Raw genomic sequence first — 25075 nt, 5'->3', positions numbered from 1 at the left:
AAATATTAAGTTTTGGCGAGATGTATAGTGAAATCCACAGTAGTTGCTAACACTCGCAGTTGGAGTATTATTGTGAAAAAGCTCTAATAAAACAGTTGTGGTGTCATCAATGGTGCATACCATATTATAGCTTGTCATGAGGCCTCAGGAACAGGTAAAAGTGGTCAAGGGAATATGTACCCAGATTTAACAATGGTAGTCAACAGCAATAATCATTTAAAATAGTTAAGTCCTAAGACAACAGGTCAAGTGTGCTGCCAAACATATTGACATTAAGTTATATGTTGTAAAGGAGAAAATCCAGAATTATTTTGAAAACATTGAGCATATAAGTACCAAGCAAGTACTTGCGGATCCGCTTACCAAGGCTAACCACCCAGTGCGTTCAGAGAACACACAGTCGACATGGGTTTACGGAAAAGCCTATGATTTCTGAATACTACAGGCCTAGTTGAGAATCTGTTTCAAAACAAAGATGTGCATTATAGTTGTTTCATCTAATGGCAACTGACTGTGACGATGAGGCAATCTCTATGCACTGATCTGCGATGGAATGGGAAAAAGATAAAGTAAGTTAAGTTTAAGTTATAAGGTGAGATCAAGAGAGAGAATGCTAGATTGATTTCCACCAGTTGGCCCAACGGTCAATTGGGCCCTTAATCCGCGCCCTAATGGGGGGCGCACAATCGTTCTCCTGGCTGATGGGCCCCCGTCCCCACAGCGCTATAAAGAGTAAGGTGGGGGCCGGGGCGCAAGGTACGAGGTTCACCGCAGCCGCCAGCGCCCCACCATTTCCTAACCCTAGTTCAATCGTGAGGGTGCGCTGTGAGCGACGGGAAGCTCCACCGCCTTCACCGTTTCCTCTAGACCATGCCTACACTCTTGCCTTCCTCGAGACCCTAGCGGGCGCGTCAAGCTACTGCTACTTCCTCGCCGGTGCCATGGCTGCGACTTCACTGAGCGAGGTACATTATCAAGTACTCTATCTAAGTTAAGTCATTACCCGATAGATCTACACCTAGAGGTCCTATAAATCCTATCCTAGCTAACTGGAGAGTTGACATGGGTGACAACAACTGACGACTGGCTAATTAGTAACGTGATTACACGAACTCTACATATGTTATTTCATAGCTAGCTAGGTGGAGTGTTTTAGAGTTTCTTGCTCATATATATTGGGTAACCGTGATATAGATTGATAGCGCAGATGTCGTGCTCGTGGAATGCGTTATCCGGGAATTTATTTGAGCAACGTTATTAAATTAAAAGATGCAGAGGTTAAGTACAGCAAGAACGTGGCTTGCTGCCGCGAGTGGACATCCAACAACTCCGAGCTGAAGTCAACTCGCAAGAATAGGACGTGCTTTATATTTGTAAAAAATTAAGGATGAACTGTCGAATGATTTTGCTATATCCTTAAAGCAGAACCTGATTACCCGGCCGGCGGATGCCTTGAGGCAATCATGAAGTCGGCAAGGTGCAGGAATGTACCAGCTTCCTCGTGTCCTCGTCCTAGTGCCATTCACGTCTGCTTAATATATCCGTAAACATTCTGCCGCAGATCATTTTTGTTTTGCTGGAAAAGCTACCAGCCATCACCATTAGTACAAAAAAGATTTTTTAAGATGTCTCTTTTTCTAACACGAACGGTTTACTTAGCAAACCATTTGTAACTAGCTCTAGGAGCATTGTAGCTTATAAACCGCCTCCTAGAAATATATTTTTAAGTGCACTTCTATTAAGTGAACCGTCACTAGAAATAGATCTATTTTTAAGAAAGCCACTTCTGAAAATATGATCTTTAGGGACGTTTGCTTATGTCAACTGCTTCTGAAAATATGTGATTTTTAAGAACGGTTGAAAGTCAATCACCCTAGAAATCACTTTCTAAAGGCAATTGACGAAGTCAGCCATCTTTAAAAATAGTTACAGCACAAATAAATTCATAACTTTTTCAAATAAAGTCGGATGAAGACAAAATTTATATTTAAATTATAGAACTCGACGAGATCTAAAACTTTGTGGTTGATGAAATTTTTATTCGAGATTGTTTAGGGGCCTAGATATATATTATGTTCTTAGATTTTGAATTTTGAATTTATGAATTTTTTAAATGACCTTTAATGGAGACATGTCCTATATAAAGTTGTTGTGTTCGACGAGATATAAAACTTTGTAGTTAAAATTTTTTCCATTTAAAATTGTTTATAAGTTAAAATATTAATTATTGTACATATATTATTATAATTAGATAACATCATATAAGTAGTTGCAATTGATTGTGTGGTGCGGTCGTAGGTGGCTAACATGCAAGGCAGGTGGTTGTGGGTTCGTGGTGGTCGCATGGTCAGTTCTCCAGCCTTACAGCCACATTAAATTTTTTTTCTTATTTTATAATTTCAAAACATTTAAAAAAAATGAAAATTATTTTTAGAGATGGTTGACTTAAGTCAACTGACTTTGAAAATCGATTTTTAAGAGTGATTGTCTTAAGAAATCCATCTCTAAAAATAACTTATTTTTACAAATCGGTGGCATATTAACGATTTTGCTACCTGACTCTAAAGATCTTTTTTGAGCGTTCGTAAAAAAATATCTGTGTAGTAGTGGAAGTTAGTTATTATTGCCGGTTTGATGTGAACCCTATTACTGTCTATTTGGTTGTATCGGTTTAAAATCCAGCAGTGAAGGAGATTTGAACCGACAGTGATGTGCCGATAGAGATAATGAAATTCTTTATCTGGCAGCTGATGCATGGACGAATACAGTGCCGGGTCAAGCTTTTCAGCAAGCACATCATCGACTCTACCACTTGTGATATCTGTGGTGACACAGATGAATCGCCGGAGCACATTATTCAGGGATGTCCGTTTGCAGTATCGTTCTGGGCGGCAATCGGTACAAGGATATTTAAATTCAGAGGCTAAACTTTAGGGGTGTCATATCGGGTGTCACATTGGAATGTCATATGGGAGTGTTCTGATAATAATAATAAGACAAATTACATGAGTCCTCGGTAATCCGCGAGACGAATTTATTAAGCCTAATTAATCTATCATTAGCATGTGTTTACTGTAGCACCATATTATCAAATCATGAATTAGTTAGGCTTAAAAAATTCGTCTCGTAAATAAGTCTCAATCTGTACACTTAGTTTCATAATTAGCCAACTTCATACAACAGACCAGCCCCATCATATCCCGCTGGAGCAGTTCAGGATGTTCATTGCTCTATGCTGTTGGCAGTTGTGCAAGCGGCGCAATGCAAGCATGAAGCCGAAGTATGGAGATTCAGGCTGTGTTTAGTTCGCGAAATGAAAATTTTTGAATGTCACATCGGATGTTTTGGGATGTCGGAAGGGGTTTTTGGATACTAATAAAAAAACTAATTACATAGCTCGCCTGAAAACTGCGAGACGAATTTATTAAGCCCAATTAATCCATCATTAGCGCATGTTAGTTACTGTAGCACTTATGGCTAATCATGGACTAATTAGTCTTAAAACATTCGTCTCGCGATTTTCCATCAAACTGTGCAATTAGTTTTTTTCGTCTATATTTAATACTACATGCATGTGCCGCAAGATTCGATGTGATAAGTTGGGGTGAAAATTTTTAGGAACTAAACCAGACCTCAGACTGCCAACAGTCAAGCTACACTTAATCGATCAATGGGGCCATGTTTTTCATTCGGCAATGTGAGCCTTGTAACATTTTCATGTCCTTTAATTTTCTTCTTGTTCGACGATCAACCACCGACAGGCTATGATCTTTGTAACCGGTAACGGGACAAGGCTGATTTGAGGCCAAATCTGAATAAAATTCAGGTGGGGGAGTAACCCCCGGTGAACAGTAAAAACGGTAATGCTCTCAAACGCGCGTCCGTCTATTCGGACGCTATGTTGCTGGGCCACGACACCAGCCCAACAAGCTACGCTCCTTCGTTTCTCAAAAAAATGTTCATCCACTTATTTCTATAATCCTATCCACTCGTTCCGTTCCCGTCGCTCTTATCCGTGCGGCTGCCGCCTCCAAGTGCACAGCCGCTGGCTCTCCTTGCGCACCGCGCGGCCGCCTCCGAGGCGCAACGCTTGGCCGCTGGCCTTGCTAGGCACGGCGCGCGGCCGCCTCCGAGGCGCAACGCTTGGCCGCTGGCCTTGCTAGGCACGGCGCTCGACTGTCCGTCCTGCCAGGCGCGGCGCGCTTACTACAGCATGGCCCTTTATACAAGGCGTTTAAAAATGCCTTTAAAAGTGTTTAAAATGCTTTCAAAAACCTTTTAAGGCATACTTGAGAACGCCTGCTATAAACTAGACTCAAAAGGTCTTGTGAGGCATTTTTTTCAAAACGCCTTTCAATATCAATATTTAAAGGCATTATCTAGATGCCTATAATACTTTTTAAAGGCGTTTTCTATAAGCCTTCAAACATTGATGGAGGCGTTATTAAAAATGCCTCCAAAATCAAGCTATCCATCCAGAACCGCTAGCATTATAAAATCGGCACAATACATTGGAGAATGAACCAATAAGAGCACACATTAACACTATACATCCAAACATTTTAATCTTTTCGACATACATAGTTATATTTGTAACTAGACACGATCAATAAGGTAGAAAAATAACGAAATATCCATCTTCAAAAGATATTCCTCAACCCTGAAGCTTCTTCCTCCCTTTAAGAGAGATAAAAAGCTTGACATGTTCACGTCACAGTTATATACATAAGCAAGTGTAAATCCAACTGACTATATGTTACCTCACTGTCAGCCTTCTTACGGTCCTCACTTGGCAATTCCTCCTGCTTGAAACCAACATGTACCAATGAGTGAAAGTATATAAAGTATTGTGCTAATGTATTACTGTTAGAGATATTACCCTAAATTTTCAGAAATGACTTCAAAAACTAGAAACTGAAACCAAACTGATTTTCAAATGTAGCTTACAGATCTGCACGATATACTTGAATCCCTTCTTGGAAGCATAATTTAGCACAAGGATCAATGCACGATATTCAGCAGCGTTGTTGGTCATCATACCCAAACCCTCATGTAGTAGAGAAATCTTCACTAGAGGAGGAACACAATAAACAGTTAGGCATGATAATTGAAGAAAAAATAAAACAGCTAAAGCTAAGACTGGTGTACGTACCACAGATCCATCTAACCGCCAAATTATGACTCCAGCACCTGATTTCCCAGGATTTCCTATACAAGCTCTGTCAAATTCAAGAATACAAGCGAGCTGTAAAAGATAGAGTGCACTGGTGGAAAGATCTCAAAAATTCTCAAAAACAGTGAAGGTACATTACAAATATACATGCAGATCAAGTAGCATCTCGCAACCACCTGAGATGTAACTTTCAAAAGATCAGCTTAACACTCAAGTTGTGTTAGATAAGGTAAGGACCTGAGAATCAAGGGCAGTTGCCACGTGACGCTGAGATAGATACTACTACAAAGTATAAAAATGAAACTACTTTAGTGATGATAATGTGTGCCTAGAAATGACAAGAACTGGTTCAAGAAAGAAAAAGTAGACCATAGGAATCAGATTAGAGCACTGCATTCTTTCAATCAGCATATATGTTTTACTATGAGAAGCCATACTGATTATACTAACTATTTCACCTGAAAGACATGATTTGCTTATTTGATCTGGATTTCACAAGACATTCTGCATGTTCAGTCTGCAATATTTTAAGCTCATTTCTCAGTTCAGTGAGACAGAAGTAGTAGTTACTTGAAATCATAGGGCTGTAATTTCAAGTATCGTATTCAAGTGCTTATCACGAGTAGTAGTTACTTGAAATCATAGGGCTGTAAAGTAGATGTAAATAAACAAGTGCTAAATGTGCCGCAGTCTTCTTAAGAACGAAATTAGGGGATCTTTCTACCCTAGTTGAGTTTTTTTCAAGCACTAATGGTTGGTTAGTGTAATGCAAAATTTACCTTGTCTGCAATCTCCGTACTTCTGACCACTCGTCATTGTCTACATCTGAGCCAGAAGGAATTTCTGGCATCTACAGAGTTGTGTTATCAACATGTAAATGGTATGTCATAGTTAACAGTAGAACAAGAACAGTATGGCCGCCTCAGGCCGGGATGTAGTGGAGGACCTCCTCGTCGGCGAGCTCGGGAGCCGTCGCAGCCACCTCACGCCGGCGCGACCCCGAATCGCGAGCCCTAGCGGCCGCCTCCACCGGTCTCTGATGAATCGCGAAATTTGGGGATCGATTCGGTGGTGCGGTGTACAGGTGCGTCGCATGCGTCGGTGAACAGGTGCCTTCCGTGCCTGAGTATGCGTGAGTAGTACAGAGGCCCAAATGCCTCTTCGTGTGAATGCCCAGAGGCCCAAATAGATGACGTTCTATTAGAGGACTAGAAAGGCATTTTAAAAAACGCCTCCAATGCTCAGACAATTAAAGGCGTTTTTTGAAAAACGCTTCCAATGCTCAGATAATTAAAGACGTTTTTTATATTAGCCTTCAAAAAAAGTACTTTTAAAGTCCTTTTCGTAAGAATGCCTTTAGATAAAAAGAAATTAAGGCAATTTAAGAAAGATGCCTTTAACAAAATGTCTTTAATTAAGAGACGTGTTGTAGTGGCTGCTATCCTCTCCAAGTCGTGCAGCCACTTACGCCGGCCCACCGCCTACAAGCGCCATCGGGCCGCTGCCTCCGGTGAACACCACACACCGACGAGGCTCTATTCCGCCGAGCAATAAGAAGATGTTGCATGGAAAGCACATGTTGCAAGTGTATGTTTCAATTATTTAGATGTTTCAGATGTATGTTGTAAGTGTTTCATATGAATATTGCAAAAATAGAACGTGATGTTGCACTTGTTGCAATGGTTGTACACGTATGTTGCAAGCGTCCGTTCCAAATGCTTCATCTGCTTTTTTAGACGTATGTTGCAAGTGTGCTTATTTGGATGTTACATATGTTTCACAGCATATGTTGTAAGAGTATGTTCGAAATATTTCAGCTGTTTCAGTCTTATGTTGCAATAAGTGTTTCATGTTGCAAGTTGTAAGTGTTTTATCTAGATGTTGTATATGTTTCACATACATGTTGCGAGTGATTATTCCTAATGTTTCATCTGTTCAGACGTATGATGCATTCGAGTGTTTTATGTTGCAAGTGTTTCATGTATCAGAGGTGTGTTCAGAGTCATGGGGGCATGGCCCTAGGCAGTCGGGGGAAGGGGTCGGGCACGCGGCGTGCCTGGGGTCCTATGGACAGGGCGTGCTCGTCTTCTTCTCGACTCCCAGGTCCAGCCTGTGTGGAGATCGAGAGAGGAGGAAGGAGCGGCGGGCGTGGGATGGGGCGAGATGGATGGGGCCGGGGTACGCGTGCGTGGCGGGACGAGGTAGACGGGGAAGAACTGCAACGATACGGTGGGAGTGCGGCGCGTTTCTGCTGGGCTATTCGGTATCGTCCGATGAAATTCTATCCCATCGAACGTCCGGGCGCCAACAATTCCCTAAAAAAACAATGAGTCACTTATGCAAAGATTGCGCCTTCACCAAGGAAATTTGGGCAATACTCCAAACTACGTTCAGCCTAACTCATCTCCACAGTATTCCGCCCAATGGTTCTATATCTACAGGTATTGTTGAAGATTCAGAGCACACTTTGGTAAAGCCCAATAGGCCTCTTTTGACGCAATTAGTGTGTACTTATGGAAGAATGTTTGGAAGGAGCACAACGAAGAGTCTTCCAATACAAGGATCTCCAATAACGAGAAGTCTGATTTTTTTTTGTTAAAGATGACATCTCACAATATAGCTTGACCATGCATCCACCACCTACGGATCATTTTATTTGGGTTTACCTAGTTGTATCTTCTGTTGTCTTTCTTTCTTGCTAGAGGGGTTTGTTGTGCCCAGCCTGGCCTATGTGTTTTGTAGCCAGTGTTGTAAATAGCGGGCTAAGACATTTAGCGATCTTCCTCCTCAAACAACTAATAGCAGGCTAAATCAGACCAATAGCAACTAAATTGTACACAGGAGCAAATAACTTTATCCTCTGTAAACAATTATATCTGGAAATATATAGCGGCAGCTATAGCAGGAGATTTAGAACATTTTGTCGCTTCAGTTTTTTCAGTTAGCAGACGATGGTTTGCTAGTTGTATGTACAATCTAGCTGTTTTTTTCGCTCTCTTCTGAGCACTTGGTGTGGCTAGTATGATGTTTTCTATTTGCTCCTTTTTGCTGTCTCATTGAATAAAACTTGCGGCAAAGCTCTTGCCGTCTCTTTCAATCAATTTTTTTTTTATATCAACTCCTGTTTTTAGATCGTGGGTAAGCTATGTACCCAATTATGGCAGCGTCCTTTGTGCATATACATATAGGAGGTGTAAAAAGTCTAACAAGAACAAACAACAAACTTGAGCTACTACCAGGTCAGAAAATTGGAACTAAATTATTAGACTCACTCAGGCACTCAGCAGAAAGACCGAGGGACGACGAATTCGTTGACGACTGGCATAAGAAGCATGCACAACGAGGGCACCAATTTGAGGCTAGAGCTAGACAGCGTCTGTAGACTGAAGATCAGTCATGGAAACAAGGATATCCCCAACCCCAGGCGTGATACTGTCAGAAAAGAGGGAATGCTCCACCACCTGCGCAGCTAATCTAATCCCTGCCTTTAGTCAATTCTTTGCGGATAAGATCTTCAGATGATCCTTGCTGAATAGGGTACTGTATTGTCTCATTCTCATTTGGCACGCCTACTGCTTGAGGCAGCTGGACCGGCGGTTGTTGGGCCATCTCGGCCCCGCCCGGCGGCGTCGGCTCACCTGCTGGTTCGGGGGGCGCAGATGCCATGGCAGGCGGTGGTGTCAGTCACCGGACGGCGGTGAACACCGACGGCGAGGTCACGAACGCAGAGGTGGAAGATCAAGAACGCACACAAACGCTGGACACAGAGTTTTGGTGCTGCAAATAGCGGCAGCGTTTTCTGTTGTGTATTGCTTCTATTTATTGGAATTACAAAGCAGAGCTGTACAAGCCACGGCCGCACGATCACGCAGAATGCGCACGTCCATCCCCATGCGCCGTAACAGCCGACCATGGCTTGCATGCTCAGGTTCATGGCGAGCGAATCTCGTCCACTACCTCCTACGCACACGAACACCACATGCCGGTCCTCGTGTGCATGCAAAACTGAATAACTAACATGCTATGCTATGCAATGGACTACACAGGATTACTAACAAATTCTCCTCCTAATTCTTGTGTAGTCCCTGTACATCAACGACTCCAATTCTGGAACGTAACTCGCAAAAGCGTTCACGCCCCAGAGCTTTAGTGAGAATGTCCGCCAGCTGCTCCGTCGTTCCAATGGACTGAAGCCTCACCCTGTCTTCCTCCACGCATTCACGAATGAAATGAAAACGAACATCGATGTGCTTACTGCGATCGTGGAAGACGGGGTTCTTGCTGAGCGCGATGGCGGACTCGTTGTCGATCCTCAAAGTGACGGCGCTGGCCTCCTCGCTCTTGAGTTCAGCAAGCAGCCGCGCCAGCCACACTCCCTGGCATGCTCCTGTCGTCGCTGCAATGTACTCAGCCTCGCACGAAGACAGTGCCACAATCTTCTGCTTCTGTGACTGCCAGGTGATGGTGTTGTCGCCGAGGAAGAAGAGGATGCCCGTGGTACTCTTGCGCGTGTCAATGTCCCCAGCCAAGTCGCTGTCGCTGTAGCCGACGAGCTGGGGATCCTTCTTCCTCTTGTAGTAGCAGCCGAAGTGCAGGGTACCGGCGACATATCGTAGCACCCGCTTCATGGCCGCCAAATGTTCGGTGGTCGGGTTCTCCATGAATCTGCTGATGTACCCCACCGAATACGCCAGGTCGGGTCTTGAGTTCACCAAATACCGCAGCGAGCCCACCACACTGCGATACATGGATGAATCGATGGCTGGAGCCGAGCTCACCTTGCTCAATTTCAGGCGAGGCTCCATTGGCGTTGCACTGGAATTGCAACCCGTCAGGCCTGCTGTCTCTAGGATCTTGGCTGCGTAGGAGCTCTGGCAGATGGTGATGCCAGCCTCGGTCTGGGACACCTCCAGACCAAGGTAGTAGTGGAGCAAGCCCAAGTCGCTCATCTTGAAGGTGGCTTTCATCTGGTTCTTGAAGGTGTCGATGTCGACCTGGTTGCCGCCGGCGATGATGAGGTCATCAACATAAACCCCCACCACCAGCCGGCGAGCTCCAGCTCTGCGCAGGTAGACAGCGTGCTCGGAAGCGCTCCTCCGAAACCCAAGTCCGATGAGGGACTCGTCGAGTTTGGCATACCATGCCCTCGGCGCCTGACGCAGTCCGTAGAGCGCCTTGACGAGGCAGCAGAACCTTGTTCTCATGCCCACGGAGGATGAAGCCGAGGGGCTGCTCGACGTACACCTCCTCCTGAAGCACCCCGTTCAAGAATGCGGACTTCACATCCATGTGGTGGACAGCCCATCCTTGATAGGCAGCGTGCGCCAGCAAGAGCCGAACGGACTCCAGGCGTGCGACAGGAGCAAAGACTTCGTCGTAGTTGATGCCCTGCCGCTGCACGTACCCCTTGGCGACGAGGCGAAGCCTTGTGCTTTGTGACGATGCCGGCAGCGTCCTTCTTGGCCTTGTACACCCACTTGAGGCCGATGGGTCTGATGCGCGCCGGCGGCTCCACCAGCTTCCAGGTGCCGCTGGCCTCGATGGAGGTCATCTCGTCGAGCATGGCAAGGCGCCAACACTCGTGGCGCATCGCCTCCTCGAACGACGTTGGCTCAGCATCGCTAGCCATGCAGCAGATGCTCCTCCAGGTCACGGTGGGCAAGCCCGGGCGTCTTAGCCTGCCCGAGCACATTGTCGAGGCGGCGGAGACGCAAAGGAGCATTGTCGTCGTGGTCTGCGTCGAGGTAGTCACCTAGCCTCGGCTCCTAGCGGGGACGCGAACTCAACGTGGGGCTGCGCCGTGGAGCTCGATGCTGGAGGGGGCCCGTAGCTGGCTGGTGTCGCGGGCGCGCTTGAAGGAGCCGGTGAAGTTGAGCCCGATGCAGAGGCATAGGCCGTAGTCGTTCTGGTGGTAGTGATCACGGGGAGCTCCTGAGACTCCGGCTCCTCGATGATGAAGTCAGTGGGCTCGTCGTGGTCCGCCGCTGACCATGCCCACATGCGCCGCCTCATCGAACACTGACGTCACGGCTGATGTGGACACGCCGCGTCGAGGGATCATAGACCCGATAGGCCTTAGACCCCGGTTCATAGCCGACGAACACCATGCGCCGGCTGCGGTCCTCCAGCTTCTTCTGATGTGGCGTGTTCACCTTCACGTGGGCGATGCACCCGAACGTCCTGAGGTGCTGGACCGACGGCGTACTCCCATTCCAGAGCTGGTAAGGGGTCTTGCCACCGATCGCCTTGGAGGAGGACCTGTTCAGCAGGTACACCGCCGTCGTCATTGCCTCCCCCCAGAACACACCAGGGAGAGCTTTGGCCTTCATCATGCTTCTGGCCGTGCCCACGACGGTTTAGGTTGCGTCGCTCCACGACGCCGTTCTGTTGAGGCGTGTACGGCGCCGTGAGCTGCCTGTGGACGCTGAGTTGGGCGCAGTAGTCGACGAAGTCCGCGGTGGCAAACTCTTCGCCGTGGTCAGTGCGCAGCGTCACCAGCTTCTTGCCGCTCTTGCGTTCCGCCGCGGCCTGGATGTGCTTGATGGCGGTGGCCGCAGCGTCTTTGGATGGCAGCAGGGAGATCCACATGAAACGTGAGAAATCGTCGACAAGCAGGAGGAAATATTTGTTACCGCTCGGGGTAGCTGGCAGTGATAGGACCGCATATGTCGCCGTGGAGGAGTTGGAGCGGCTTCGTGGAACGCCAGAGCGTCTTCTGGGGAAAAGGCGCCCTTTTCTGCTTGCCGGCGAGGCAGGCCTCGCAGACTTGCTGCACCTGGTCGATGACGGGGAGGCCGCGCACGAGCTCCTCATGCCCCATCTTGCGCAGGGCGGCGAAGTGGATGTGGCCGAACCGCGCGTGCCACCTCCAAGCGTCGTCGTCGGTGCGCGCTGCCAGACATACAGGGCGCGCTATGTTGACGTCGAGGGTGTACAGGCTGGCCCGGACTCCGAGGGATCTTGGCAAGGAGGCGTCGGTCTTCATCACGCACCCGCATCATGCCATCCTCCACCAGCACCTGGTACCCGCCTTCGTCGAGCTGGCCGACGGAGATGATGTTGGCGGTGAGGCGCGGGACGGAAGTAGACATTGGCGAGCGACCGGTGCTCGCCGTTCTTGCAGTGGAAGAGCACCTGTGCCGGAGCCCTCGATGCGAGCGACGGAGCCATCCCTCAATCGGATGGAGCCGGTGACGCCGGTGTCAAGATCGGCGAATGCGGCGCGGGATCCGGACATGTGGTTGGACGCACCGGTGTCCAGGATCCAGCGCGTCGGATCTCGGTCCGCCGCGTCATCGAGCTCGGCGTGGACCTTCTTCTCCACGACGTGGAGCTCGGGGCTCGGCGCGGACGGCGGCGGCGCCGATTCGGTAGAGCGTGGTGACGGCGGCGGAAGGGGAGAGGAGTCCTCCTGCTGGGCCACGCCGATGGCGAGCATAAGAGTGGCCTCCTCTTGGGCCACGTGGGCCTACTGGGCCGGCTCCTCCTTCTTCTTATTTCGGCAGTCGCGGGCCCAATGCCCCTTCTTGCCGCAGCGCGGGCAGGGCGCGTCTGGTGGAGGCCCGCGGCTGGAATTGGAGTCGCCGGAGCCTCCTGATCCGCCCGAGCCGCCGGAGCCGCCGAAGCCGCGGCCTCGGCCTCTGCCGCGGTTCTTGCCACGGCCGCCGGAGCTGGAGCCGCCACGGCTGGACTCTTGGTCCTTCTTCTTGTACCTCTCGACCCACTGCTCCTCCGTGAGGAGTAGCTTGCCGCCGGCGGTGTGCGCTGGGGCGGTCTCAACATCATCGGCCGCCTTGAGTCTTCCCGTCACCTCCTCAATTGATAGCAGAGAGATGTCAAGCAAGGTCTCAATCGAAATTACCAGCTGCTTGTAGCTTGCGCACGCGACGCGGAGGTACTTAGCCACCACTTTCGCCTCAGGCTCTGGATCACCGAGCGCAGCCAGGCGCTGCACGATCCCAGTGAGCCAAAGAGCAAAGTCCTCGATGGGTTCGCCGTCGCGGAACGCGATGTTCTCGTACTCGGCGCGGAGGGTCTGCGTCGTGGCTGTCCGCACCCGGTCGTCGCCGATGCGGAGAGTCTTGATGGCCTCCCAGGCTTCCTTGGCGGTCGCCTTCGTCGCGAGCGCGGGCGCCATCTCCCCGGGGACGGCGCTGCAGATGGTGTCAAGGGCGCTCCGGTCGTCGTCGAACTCGACGTCGTCGAACTTGACGTCGTCGAACTCGATGGCGTCCCAGAGGTGGCGCGCCTGCAGCTTCAGCTTCATGCGGAGCGACCACTCATGGTAGTTGGTCCGCGTCAGCTGCGGCCAGTTGCCAGAGCCGCTCCCCTCGCGGATGATGCGCTCGATGACGACTTCCCGTGGACGGCGTGCGTCGCGGGTGTGCGAGCGGCTGCGATCACCGCGGCGTATTGTTGCCGGAGCCGTCGCCCTTCTCTATCTTGTCCTTCGGCGGCGGTGAAACCATGGTCGCCGCGGGTCCCGAACTCTCCTTGCTCTGATGCCACTTGTCAGTCACCGGACGGCAGGTGAACACCGACGGCGAGGTCACGAACGCAGAGGTGGAAGATCAAGAACGCACACAAACGCTGGACACAGAGTTTTGGTGCTGCAAATAGCGGCAGCGTTTTCTGTTATGTATTGCTTCTATTTATTGGAATTACAAAGCAGAGCTGTACAAGCCACGGCCGCACGATCACGCAGAATGCGCACGTCCATCCCCATGCGCCGTAACAGCCGGCCATGGCTTGCATGCTCAGGTTCATGGCGAGCGAATCTCGTCCACTACCTCCTACGCACACGAACACCACATGCCGGTCCTCGTGTGCATGCAAAACTGAATAACTAACATGCTATGCTATGCAATGGACTACACAGGATTACTAACAGGCGGTACCGCTGGTGGACGCTGAAGCTCCTCGTTCCGTGGGGATCCATTATTGCCTTGAGTAGCAGCAGGAGGGAGCTTCGGTTCACCCTCGGCAGGAACGACTGGCGGCGCCGCAGCAGCTTTCACCCGCTTCGTCCGCATCAAAACGTAGGAGGTGACGCCGAGCGCCGTGGCGGCGAGGGAGAGCACGCCGGCGCCGGCGAAGATGCCGTCCTTGACGTAGGAGCAGTTGGGCGCAGTCATCCGCACCACGTTTTCGTTCCACACCGTTCCTTCTATGAGCAGCACCCACGCGATCACCGCTGCTATCCTGCTCGCAGAAAGTGCGTGATCATTTGCTCATATGTTCGAGGCAGATCGGCTGCGGTCACTCACCATGAGACGACAGCGCTGACGATGCCGACGATCCGCTTGGTCTCCGAAGGGTTGGAGCGGGACTTATTGCAGCAACCACAGCAGCCGCCAGCCGCCGTGAAGGTGACCTGGGCGGCGAGCAGGAAGATGGCGGCGCAGATCCCCAGCCCAAGCGCGGGGTTCTGCGGGTAGATGCACTCGTCGCCGAACACAAGTATGTTATATGGCTGCATGTTACAAGATTCATTCGACTTCAGTTAAGCAAGCGACAACGCGAGATCGTACGTGCACCTAGCTCAGAGTCAGTCGTCTCACAGAACAACAAGGTCATATGCATCTTTGCAAAAATGTATAGCTAGCAGATCGGTAGTGCTTACAGTCAGCTTTGTGCCCTCTGCCGAGAACCCAAAGATGGCGCTGAGCACCCCCAGAGACCCGACCACCGCAGACACGATGATCAAGATCTTATCCATTTTTGTGGCCCTTTTATCTTCCTCCAGGGGCAAGAGATGCTTGAGACTTGAGAGGCGTGGTTCTTCTGTCTCTGGACCAACGTAGATGTCAAATGTGTGCTTATATATAGAAAAGGTGCACACTAGCAGTGATGCAGTCTTGCCGAGAGCTGCTAGCTCACTTCAGGCACACCAAGACATATATATGCTGATGAAGAAGTCGATCGTCACAAGCAAACGGGTAGAATACTAATGCAACAACCATGCATAACGTTTCTCGCCAAGTTCGGGGTAATTCCTCTACGACTATGATTGGGTTCATCCATTAGCGGAGCCAAGATGAGCACATCGGGAGGAGGGAGGGCTAATCAATAGAGATTTAGAATAAATATCGAAGATTAATGTTGAAATCACGTTTTTTTCTACAGTAAATACAAAAGCAAAATCACTCTCACGGGGGGCTGCAGCCCCCCTAGCACCCCCCCCCCCCCCTACCCCCCCACCCGTGGATCCGCCACTGGGTTCATCAGCCCTACATATATATGCGTATCTTTTTTCTCCTCTCAGCAGCTGAATCCTGCGTCTTTGGATGTAAATGAACGTCTTTGATTAAATCCCATGCCCGCCACTCCCATCAACCACTTCAGCGTACACACAAACGGACACGCCCTCTTCCAGTGCTAACAATCAACCCTGAGTTTTGACTTTTGACTTTTGACGCCAAATAGAAGGGTTAAATGCGGTAATCATATTAGCTTATAATTAGCCCATGTTTAACCTCTTATCACAAGATAGGCTCATTTTAGCATTGGGATTCAGACATCCCCTAAGCTACCGCCACGTGACAAGTGGGAGTCAACCACAACTACGTCATACTCCATAGCCACCGCCAAACTGCAACCTACACCACCTACGATCCTTAGAGCATCTTCAATAGCCTACCTAAATGGCCACATACTCTATCGTACTGTTCGTTTAGGCATGTTTGGCTGATAAATTATGGCTGAAAGTACTGTTGGTTGATCTGTTGTGAGAGAAAAATACTGTTCGTTGGTTGAAAAAGTACGGTTTATAAGCCAAACAAGCACAAACGAATAGGGCGTATATTTGAGTAGTAGAGCAAAAAAAAAGTTGCCTCTGATAAGCTACTTACTTGCCCTCCATATTTCTTGACTGCCTAAATCATCCGTCGCTATCCATTCCCATGGGTCAAGTAGGGGGCCTATACTTTTCCTTTCTATTCATTTCCCCACCCACGCCACGCTCGACTCCATGCCTCCGCCTGGTCCTTCGCACACACCACCCTCCTCGTCGCCTCGATGATGCCTCCTCCTTGCCCAACGCCGCCTCTCTTCCCCTCCTGGTGTCGCCTCCACGCCTATCGCCACCTTCTCCTGGTCGGCTCCCTACCTATCCGGCACCCACGTGCCTGACGCTGCCCAACCCTATCGGCGCCCACACCCCTACAGGTTGGTATTGCACTATGTCATTGTGAATTTTTTGTGAGATATATATCACTGGGATTGCTATGAAATTTGATTCCTATGTCATTGTGAACTTTTTTTTGTTCTGTATGTCATTGTGAAATTTTTTATAGTCTATGTCATTGGGATTGCTATGAAATCTGTTTGCTATGTCATTGTGAATTTTTTTATACTATCATTTTAGAACAGTTTGCAATGGATTGCGAAGGCGCCTTCATAGATATAATGTCAAAAGACACCAATGTGGATTCGATTTCATTGTCTGCACCTATTCGATCTACTCAATCAAAGTCGACCAAAAGTAAATGCATCCTCATCCTCATTATAGATCAATGGATAGAAGGCTTTGTGTAATCCTTGCTATTTTTTTCTTATCTTTTTTGTTTCTTGAACTTGAAGTTGTACCCTTTTGTTCCTTTTTTAAATAATAAATTCTAGTAGGGCCGTGACCCCTCCTGTTTAATAAAAAATGCATTTTTAAAATTCACGGACCTAGATCACACCCTTACAAGTTTAAGAGCCACTAGTACATTTAATCTATTTATTTCTAAGGTCAGCAAGGCTACTTAGAACCACTACAGGAACTGCTGGATTCCCCGAGTGCCAGTTGCACTTGGGGAAGGCCCAGTTGCACTCGGGGAAGCCTTCCCCAAGTGCAACACTCGGGGAAGAGCCTCCGGCTAATACTCTCACGGGAAAGTCGCCTTCCCCGAGTGTCAAAAATCGTGCACTCGGGGAAGGCTTTGCCGAGTGCCGTGCTGGCACTCGGGGAAGACTTGACGCCGTTGGCCGACGGCCGACGTCATTTTTTTTTTGATTTTCTTCCCCGAGTGCAACACTCGGGAAAGATTTTTGAATTTTTTTTAAATACTCTTTGCCGAGTGCCGTAGTTCAGGCACTCGGGGAAGAAATTTGTTTTTTTTTAAATCCCTCTTCCCCGAGTGCCACAGCACAGGCACTCGGGGAAGCCACCTCTAAAATTCTTTTTTTTTGTTTTTTGCTTTTCCATGTAAACAACAAAGCATATATATATATATATATATCACAAACCACAAATCAACACCAATATGCCACAAACCACATTTATATATAACAAACGACCAAATTTGTCCGAAATCCACAATATATTGCAAACCACACGTTCAAAAGTACACACTATTCCAAGTTCACAAGTTCAATACAAAAAACGACTCCGAAGGCGGCTCACGGCGACTGTGAGGGGTGGGACGCCCCAGCGTGATATCCCGGCGACGGTCCAGGTGGGGATGGCCCGACGTGCGATGCCGGCGGCCCTTCGACATGGTTTGACGCCCCACCCGATTGATGCTGCAAAAAAGAGAGGAGATTGCACGTGAGTGACAAGATAAAAATGTAAGGAGTGTAAAGAAAAGTTGAAAATTTCGGCAGCACCTCCCCTGCACGGGGAGGTTTCCAAAACCTGCAAGAAAAACGTCGGCACGAAGGCCGACAACCACATTTCCGGCACGAAGGCCAACACATCAACAAATCCGGCACGAATGCCGACACATCAACAAATCCGGGATTATCTGGACGTAGCAAGGGATGCAAAATAAAGAAAATGTAATTACAAAATAACATAGTATTACATGTATTTCTAATATTCTTCATGATCGGGATTATCTGGACGATAAGTATCGTCATCACTATCAAGAGCCTCCAAATCGTCAACAGCCTCATCCTCATCGCTGTCTAGTTGTAGTCCGTCAAGCATTTTCAAGTCTCTCGGATCATGCACCTCATCTGCAGCTTGCTCGTCAACAACCCATTCCTCGTCTACTTCCATTTCAATCTCCCCGGTTAAGTCTATGTCAAGCATCCCTAGTAGTCCCTCGTCTTGTTGATAGAACTCCCCGTCATGCGTGGGTGGGTTCAAGTTGTAATCATCATCGTTTGGGCGAGGTAATTTACCATGTGGTGATACCTTGTGCACAATATACCAACCCTGAAGACGTGGGTCGGTTTTGCACGCATATGGACAATAATAAACTTGCCTGGCTTGTTGAGCCACAATATAGACATCATCTCCTTCATAGAAGGAATCCTGTCTAGTTTCAACTATTTCAAGTTTAGGGGACTTTCTCTGTACTGCAGGTTTAAACCACTGGCATTTGAATACGACAAGCTTAGGTGCATTTTCACCATGGTATTCGAGCTCGTATATTTCTTCAACTATGCCATAATAGTCCTCCTGATCAGCGTCGGGCGTAACTACTCCGGGCGTAAATACTCTGGTATTCGTGGTCCTTGCATTGGCCCGATTCTTCTCGTAGCCTGTTGTGTGAAAGCGATATCCATTCATGTCATAAGCGTTAAATGACGAGACCTTACAGTAAAAGCCTTTGGCCACTTGTCGTAATTCGGCACTTATAGACAAATCACTTTGGCACTACAAGATCAAGCAGGAGAGAAATGAAATTAGGCAACTAGGAACGCCAAACTTGGAACGAGCTAAGTTGGTCAGAAGGTACCTTTCTTTGGAACCATGTAATGAAATCAACCTTGAAATCAGGAGAACCATGTTGAAGAAGGGTATCTCGTTCATGGTCAGAAGGTGGACTTGGATGATGCCAATATTGATTAAAAATTTCCCTGCACCGACAAGCAACAAGGTTGTTGGATGCAGAAAATTTACGGAGTATGTAACAAGTTCGTTGAGAACTTACCCCTGATACTTGTCGACTTCCTCAAGGTTCGTCAACACGTAGAGCATGATCTTACGCCACTCTTCATTGGTCAATATCTTTTTGGACGCTCCACTTGATCTCCCACGTTGCCCTTTGAATAGGCTGAGGGTCGATTCATTTTCGTCCTCATTGTAACGAGGGGGTGGATTATGCATGCTTGGAAGGTTCTCACTATAGTATGATGTTGTGAAGTTTGACACCTCCTCATGAATGAATGCCTCTGCTATGGAAGCCTCAATCCTGCCTTTGTTTCCACATTTCTGGCGAACAGTCTTTAGACATCTCTCTATTGGATAGCACCAACGGTTCTGCACGGGCCCCCCCATTCGTACCTCATTCGGGAGGTGCAAAATCAAATGCTGCATCGACAAGAAAAAGCCAGGTGGAAAAATCTTCTCCAACTTATAGAGCAACTCGGGTGCCATTTTTTCCAACTCCTCAACCACTCTCTGAGATATCTCCTTGGCACAGAGCTGGCAGAAGAAAAAGCTCAACTCTGCCAGCACCTTCCAGACATGCTTAGGGATGTAGCCTCGAACCATCGACGGAAGAAGCCGCTCAATCCATATATGAAAGTCATGACTCTTCATCCCTAAGACTTTGCCAGTTTCTGGGTTCGCTCCCCTCCTCAGATTCGCTGCAAACCCATCAGGGAAACTTAACATCTGCATCCATTCTATCACTTCCGCCCTGTGCTTCTTTTCCAAGACGTAATCAGCCTTAGGCCTTTTCCATGGTTTGTTGTCTCTTGGAGGCAGCATCTGTAGCTTAGGTCTGTCGCATAGTGTTGCCATGTCTACTCTGGCCTTAGGGTTGTCCTTTGTCTTGTCAGGAATGTCCATGAGTGTTGCCCAAAATGCTTCGGCGACATTCTTCTCAGTGTGCATTATATCTATGTTATGTGGAAGGAGAAGGTCATCAAAATAGGGAAGCCTCTCCAATCCCGTCTTATAAGTCCACATATGTTCCACACCATAGCCCACAAAGCGATCTTTCTTTGGCTTATCTTTCTTTGGATTACCTTTCTTTCTTTTACCCTTCTTTGGATTATCTTCCTACGCTGGGACCACGAGAGCATCTATCTGAGCATGAACCTAGGCACTAGTCATCTTCTGAGGTGCACTAGTCATCACCGTGGCACCTTTCGTGAAGTTCTTGGTGTCTCTTCTGAATGCATGGTCAAGAGGGAGGAATTGTCGATGCTTGTCGAACGACGAGAACTTGCCACCCTTCTTCAACCAAATGAACTGTAGAGCTGCCTTGCATACCGGGCATGGATACTTCTCGTGGACACACCAGCTGGTGAATATCCCATATGCCAGGAAGTCATGCATGGAGTATTGGTACCAAACATACATTTTGAAGTTCCTCCTTGTAGCTCGGTCGTAAGTCAATACGCCTTCATTCCAAGCCTCGATCAATTCATCATAAATAGGCTCCATGTACACACCCATTTTGTCTCCCGGGTGTCCAGGAATTATCAACGTCAAGAATATGTTTTGCCGTTGAAGTAGGTCCCCGGGGGGGAGATTGAGGGGGATAGCGAACACGGGCCAACAAGTGTATGGGGCCAACATCATTCCATAAGGATTGAACCCATCCGTTGCCAGCGCAACACGTACATTACAGGCCTCTTCATCTTTGCCACGATGCTTGGCATTAAAGCTTTTCCATGCTTCACCATCTGCTGGATGTATCATCTTGTCTTTATTGTATCGAACACCATTCTTGTGCCATCTCATCTGTTTCGCGGACTCCTCTTTCATGAATAGTTGTTGGAGCCTCGGTATGATCAGAAGGTGTTGTAGGACTTTCATGGGGATCCTCTCATTCTGCTCCTTCTTGCCATCACCTTTCTCTACCTCCACATATCTAGAGGATTTACACTTTGGACAGTACTTTGCATCCTTGTGTTCTTTCCTAAATAGGACGCACCCCTTTGGACAACAATGTATCTGGTCATACGGCATCTTCAGTGCCCGAAGGAGTTTGTTGACTCGTACAAGTTTGGAGGCAGCTGATGACCCGCCGGAAGTAGATCCCCAATAATTGACACCATATCATCGAAGCATTTTTGAGTCTTGTTGTGCTGTGACTTCAACCCCAATAGGCGCCCAATGGCATCCAGTTGAGAAATCGTTGTCTTCTCATGTAGGAACTTCTGTGCCGATTCCAACATGTCCAAGAACGCCTTAGCGCTTGGCTCTGGCCCCTCCTCCCCATCCTCCTGCTTGTCCTCCGTACGTCCTTCAGCGAACATCGCATCCGCATAGTCACCTAACCATCCTGCTACCCCGCCATCACCATCAAATGCCTCCAAGCCTCGTCTCACGACCTCCTCTCTAGGACGGTAGGGTTCACCATGGTGCACCCACCGGGTATAGTTTGGCATAAATCCATACTTGCAAAGATGCTTCATCATGACTTCCCTTGTTCTTCTTTTCTTGTTTTCACATTCGCTGCAGGGACAGAACATGTCTCTCGCTCCCTTAGCTGCCTTAAATGCATGGTCCAAGAATTTCTCGGTCTTATCCATCCATTCACGGGCGATTTGAGACTGACTTGGGCGTCCCGTGTACATCCACTCACGATTATCCATCCTCTAGCATGTACACATAACGGAGTAAAGTAACCATCAATCGCATCTGCACGGCGTGCCTACTGTCTAATAGGTGAGGATAGGTCCTAATCCCACCCGCGGATGCATAGATGAGGTTAGTTTCCATGCTCTACTCCGATCCGAGACAGAATTTTGGCAGCACCTACCCGCTGCTCTCCCGATACACGTCCTAGAAGGGAGAGTGTGTATCTGGAGAACAATAGGGAGGTGGTGCCGAAACTCCATCTCGTATCCGAGCAGAACATGGAAACTAACCCATCTACGCATCCACAGGCTGTCCAATTACACCTGGATAATCCGAAATAGATACGATCATAGATATGCGGAGATCCGCATACCTCCAATCATATCTGTTTCAGATGGGAGACGCCTAACTGGGCTACACCGATCTACGTACGACAACGGTAAGGAAAATAGCTTAATTATACCTAGGGTGGTGGTGGAGAAAGGCTAGCGACGTAGTGGCGAGTCGGCGCTGTGCAGGCAGGACCGCAGCGCCGACGAAGACGATCGGGGTCACCTAGGTGCTCCGATTCCCCTGCAACAGGTCCTGCTCTGCAAAAGAAGAAAAACAGCACTATAAGTACAAAATTTCGGCAGAACCACCCCTAGATGGGGAGGTTTCGATAACCTGCAAGAAAAACCGTCGGCACGATGGCCGACGTCCACATTTGGGGCACGATGGCCCACAAATCCACAATTCCGGCACGAAGGCCGTCAACACATAAACGACACGATGGCCGACAACCAGAATGGGACGGTTCGTATACCTTGGGCATTGGCGGGACATGCACGCGGAGAAGAAGACGCCGATGATGGGACAGGACGTGGCGACGGAGGCACCTCCTCCCCTTCTTCTTCCTCCTTCTCCTCCCCTTCCCCTTCTTCTTCTCCTTCTTCTTCCTCCTTCCTCCTCCTTCCTCCACCTACCTCCTCCTTCTCTGCTCCCTGACCAGCGCCAGGGCCCGGGCTCCCTACCTCACGGACGGACAGGGGCCAGCGGCTTGCCTGGGGGCCAGCCGCAGGGGCCGGGGAGGGGGCGCGCCGGCTGGACGGGCCTCGACGCGCAGGGACAGGGGCACGCCGACGGGCCGCACCGCCGTCTCGGGCTACGGGGGCGCGCTGGGGGGGCCTGCGGGGGCTGCGGGGGCGCGCGGCGCGGGGGCTGCGGGGGCACGCGGCGCTGCGGGGGCTGCGGGGGCGTGCCGGCGGGGCCGCGCCGCCGTCTCGGGCTACGGGGGCGCGGCGGCGGGGGCGGCGGGGGCTGCGGGGGCACGCGGCAACTGCGGGGCGAGGGGGCGCGTGGGGGGCGGGGGTGCGGGGTGTTGGGCCGGGGGGCCGCGCGCTGTTCAGCTCCCGGTGGGGGCGGGGCGTCTGCGGGTCGGGGTGCGTGGTTGCTTGGGGCTGCTCTCCGGGGGCTTATTTCGATGCGGGGTGCGTGCCAGCCCTCGCGTGGGCTGGCCGGGAGCTTTGGGGGCGCGCGGCGGCTGGCGGGGGGGGTTCTGGGGCGGCGGGGTAGCGCAGGGGCCGGGCTGGCGGGGGGGGGGTCCGGTTAGGTTTATATAAGGGTGTTCCTGGTTGGGCCTTTTTTTTAAGTCTTCCCCGAGTTGGCCTGTCCTGACACTCGGGAAAGAGCACTCTTCCCCGAGTGCTAGGAAGGCACTCGGGGAAGAATTTTGTTTTTTTTTGTTTTTTTACCTTATTTTTTTGTGAGACCTTCCCACATTATTTAAAACTGTCTGTTCAAATTTGGGACAATTTTGACTTTTTTTTTGTTATATTTCATTAGTTTTTTTTGTTTCGTTGAATTTTTTTGCATACTTCGAATTTGAACTGGAGGTGCATGAAATAATGAAATTTGGTGATTCAAAAAATTATATTAATGATATTTGTTGTATGTTGATGCCTTATCCAGGAACTCGCATGAAATGTCGAGCATCTTGTTGACGTAACATGACAAACAACTTGTGGGAAAAGTGTATTTAAATTATATAAAATTCGAACGAAGTCCGAAAATCACGAAACTTGTCTGAGTGTCGTGTTATCGCATGTAGAGGCTATGATAAAAAATCGAGAAGGTTTCGACAAAGTTGCGACGTCGGATGCCTAAAACCCAGACATCTCCGCATGTGATGTGATCACATGCGGATGCTCGACATTTCATGCGAGTTCCTGGATAAGGCATCAACATACACCAAATATCATTAATATAATTTTTTGAATCACCAAATTCCATTATTTCATGCACCTGCAGTTCAAATTCGAAGTATGCAAAAAAATTCAACGAAACGAAAAAAACTAACGAAATATAACAAAAAAATTCAAAATTGTCCCAAATTTGAACAGGTAGTTTTAAATAATGTGGGAAGGCCTCACAAAAAAATGAGGTAAAAAAACAAAAAAACAAAAATTCTTCCCCGAGTGCCAGGGAAGGCACTCGGGGAAGAGGCCCTTTTCCGAGTGCCAGGACAGGGCACTCGGGGACGGCAGCCTCTTCCCCGAGTGTCATGTTCTGACACTCGGGAAAGTGTCTCTTCCCCGAGTGCCTTCCCTGGCACTCGGGGAAGAATTTTTGTTTTTTTAAGTTTTAACGGCGTGGGCGGGGTGAACCGTCAAGTAACATGTTTCTTTACCGAGTGCCGATCTTCCCCGAGTGTTGCACTCGGGGAAGAGGGCCTTTGCCGAGTGCTGCTCTTTACCGAGTGCCATGATCTATGCGGCACTCAGAAAAACCTCTCTTCCCCGAGTGCAATTATTCCCCGAGTGCAACACTCGGGGAAAATTCTCTTTCCCGAGTGCCCGATTTTTGGCACTCGGGGAAGCCAGAGACGCTCGGGGAATTTTGTCTCTCCCGTAGTGAACGTGTCAAGTCACCTAGAGACAAAGACAGAGCAAAATATAAGGTTGGAAAAGTATTTAGGGTTTAGAGAGAAAAATGGTAAAGTTTATATATTTTGATCGATTGAATTCTCCCAGTCAACCGTGGTCCTTTATATTTATATGGTGAAAGGTCTATTCTAGAGGGAAAGTACTGATGATATATCACGAATCATCATCAAAATCGACTCAACATTAATATGGAGTCCCACGTTGACAGGGAAGCAGCTATATATATATATGTATATACAGTACAACCGGGTCTTCAAAAAAAAATTCGAAGAACCGAGTCTTCACCTATATATAGTATGTGCTAGCTTTCCATATAGTCCATTTGGCACGGCAACGATGAATCCTTGCAAGTACTTCCGAACGTACTCTCTTGTTCTTCTCCTAGCTAAACGACGAGAGACGATAGAGAGACCGCCAGCCCGCTTGGTTTCACGCCGCGTTGGTACGTATTTGGCAGCGAGTGCTTAGAGGAGGTAAGGGTGCTTAGGTAAGGGCGCCTGTTTGTCA

The 25075-nt window shown here is 48.8% G+C and overlaps 3 protein-coding genes across 11 annotated transcripts; 1 reads left to right on the top strand and 2 right to left on the bottom strand.

Moving 5' to 3' along the window:
- Window positions 1–4531: 4531 nt before the first annotated feature.
- LOC136518622 (uncharacterized) lies at window positions 4532–6326 on the bottom strand. Of its 9 annotated transcripts, none has more exons than XR_010774577.1 (6): window positions 6120–6326; window positions 5953–6023; window positions 5313–5349; window positions 5153–5219; window positions 4948–5070; window positions 4532–4802 (listed from the first exon to the last, which is right to left on the bottom strand). XR_010774577.1 is itself a non-coding variant. In XM_066512295.1 (6 exons), the coding sequence occupies exons 2-6, from the start codon at window positions 5987–5989 to the stop codon at window positions 4786–4788; spliced, it is 279 nt and encodes a 92-aa protein (XP_066368392.1). In that variant the 5' UTR covers window positions 5990–6023; window positions 6120–6326; the 3' UTR covers window positions 4532–4785. The 9 variants fall into 9 exon arrangements, 2 of the variants coding, with proteins under 2 accessions (XP_066368392.1, XP_066368393.1); XM_066512295.1 differs by having other exon boundaries at window positions 4532–4805; window positions 4948–5065; XR_010774574.1 differs by having other exon boundaries at window positions 5313–6023.
- Window positions 6327–14178: 7852 nt separating this feature from the next.
- LOC136518297 (protein DESIGUAL 2-like) lies at window positions 14179–14898 on the bottom strand (the record flags this gene model as incomplete). The annotated part of the gene is made up of 3 exons (XM_066511947.1): window positions 14796–14898; window positions 14440–14645; window positions 14179–14374 (listed from the first exon to the last, which is right to left on the bottom strand). Coding segments are annotated over exons 1-3 (498 nt in total), but the record flags the coding sequence as incomplete, so codon positions are not given.
- A 7569-nt stretch (window positions 14899–22467) lies between these two features.
- LOC136515802 (uncharacterized) lies at window positions 22468–23235 on the top strand. The gene has a single exon (XM_066509295.1). The coding sequence runs from the start codon at window positions 22468–22470 to the stop codon at window positions 23233–23235; it is 768 nt and encodes a 255-aa protein (XP_066365392.1).
- The last annotated feature ends 1840 nt before the right edge of the window (window positions 23236–25075 follow it).

The sequence above is a fragment of the Miscanthus floridulus genome, chromosome 17 (genome assembly GCF_019320115.1).
Source record: "Miscanthus floridulus cultivar M001 chromosome 17, ASM1932011v1, whole genome shotgun sequence".
Classification (NCBI taxonomy): Eukaryota; Viridiplantae; Streptophyta; class Magnoliopsida; order Poales; family Poaceae; genus Miscanthus; species Miscanthus floridulus.
The sequence above is the reverse complement of the archived record's forward strand: the minus strand, read 5'-3'. Positions and strand labels throughout refer to the sequence as shown.

Coding starts and splice junctions, on each gene's coding strand:
- LOC136518622 (XM_066512295.1), bottom strand. CDS start 5,989: ATGACGAGTGGTCAGAAGTACGGAGATTGCAGACAAG. Junction 5,220..5,312: donor CTTGATCTGCATGTATATTT/GTAATGTACCTT, acceptor TGAATTTGACAG/AGCTTGTATAGGAAATCCTG. Junction 4,806..4,947: donor CAAGTATATCGTGCAGATCT/GTAAGCTACATT, acceptor GTTGGTTTCAAG/CAGGAGGAATTGCCAAGTGA.
- LOC136515802 (XM_066509295.1), top strand. CDS start 22,468: ATGCACGCGGAGAAGAAGACGCCGATGATGGGACAGGACGTGGCGACG.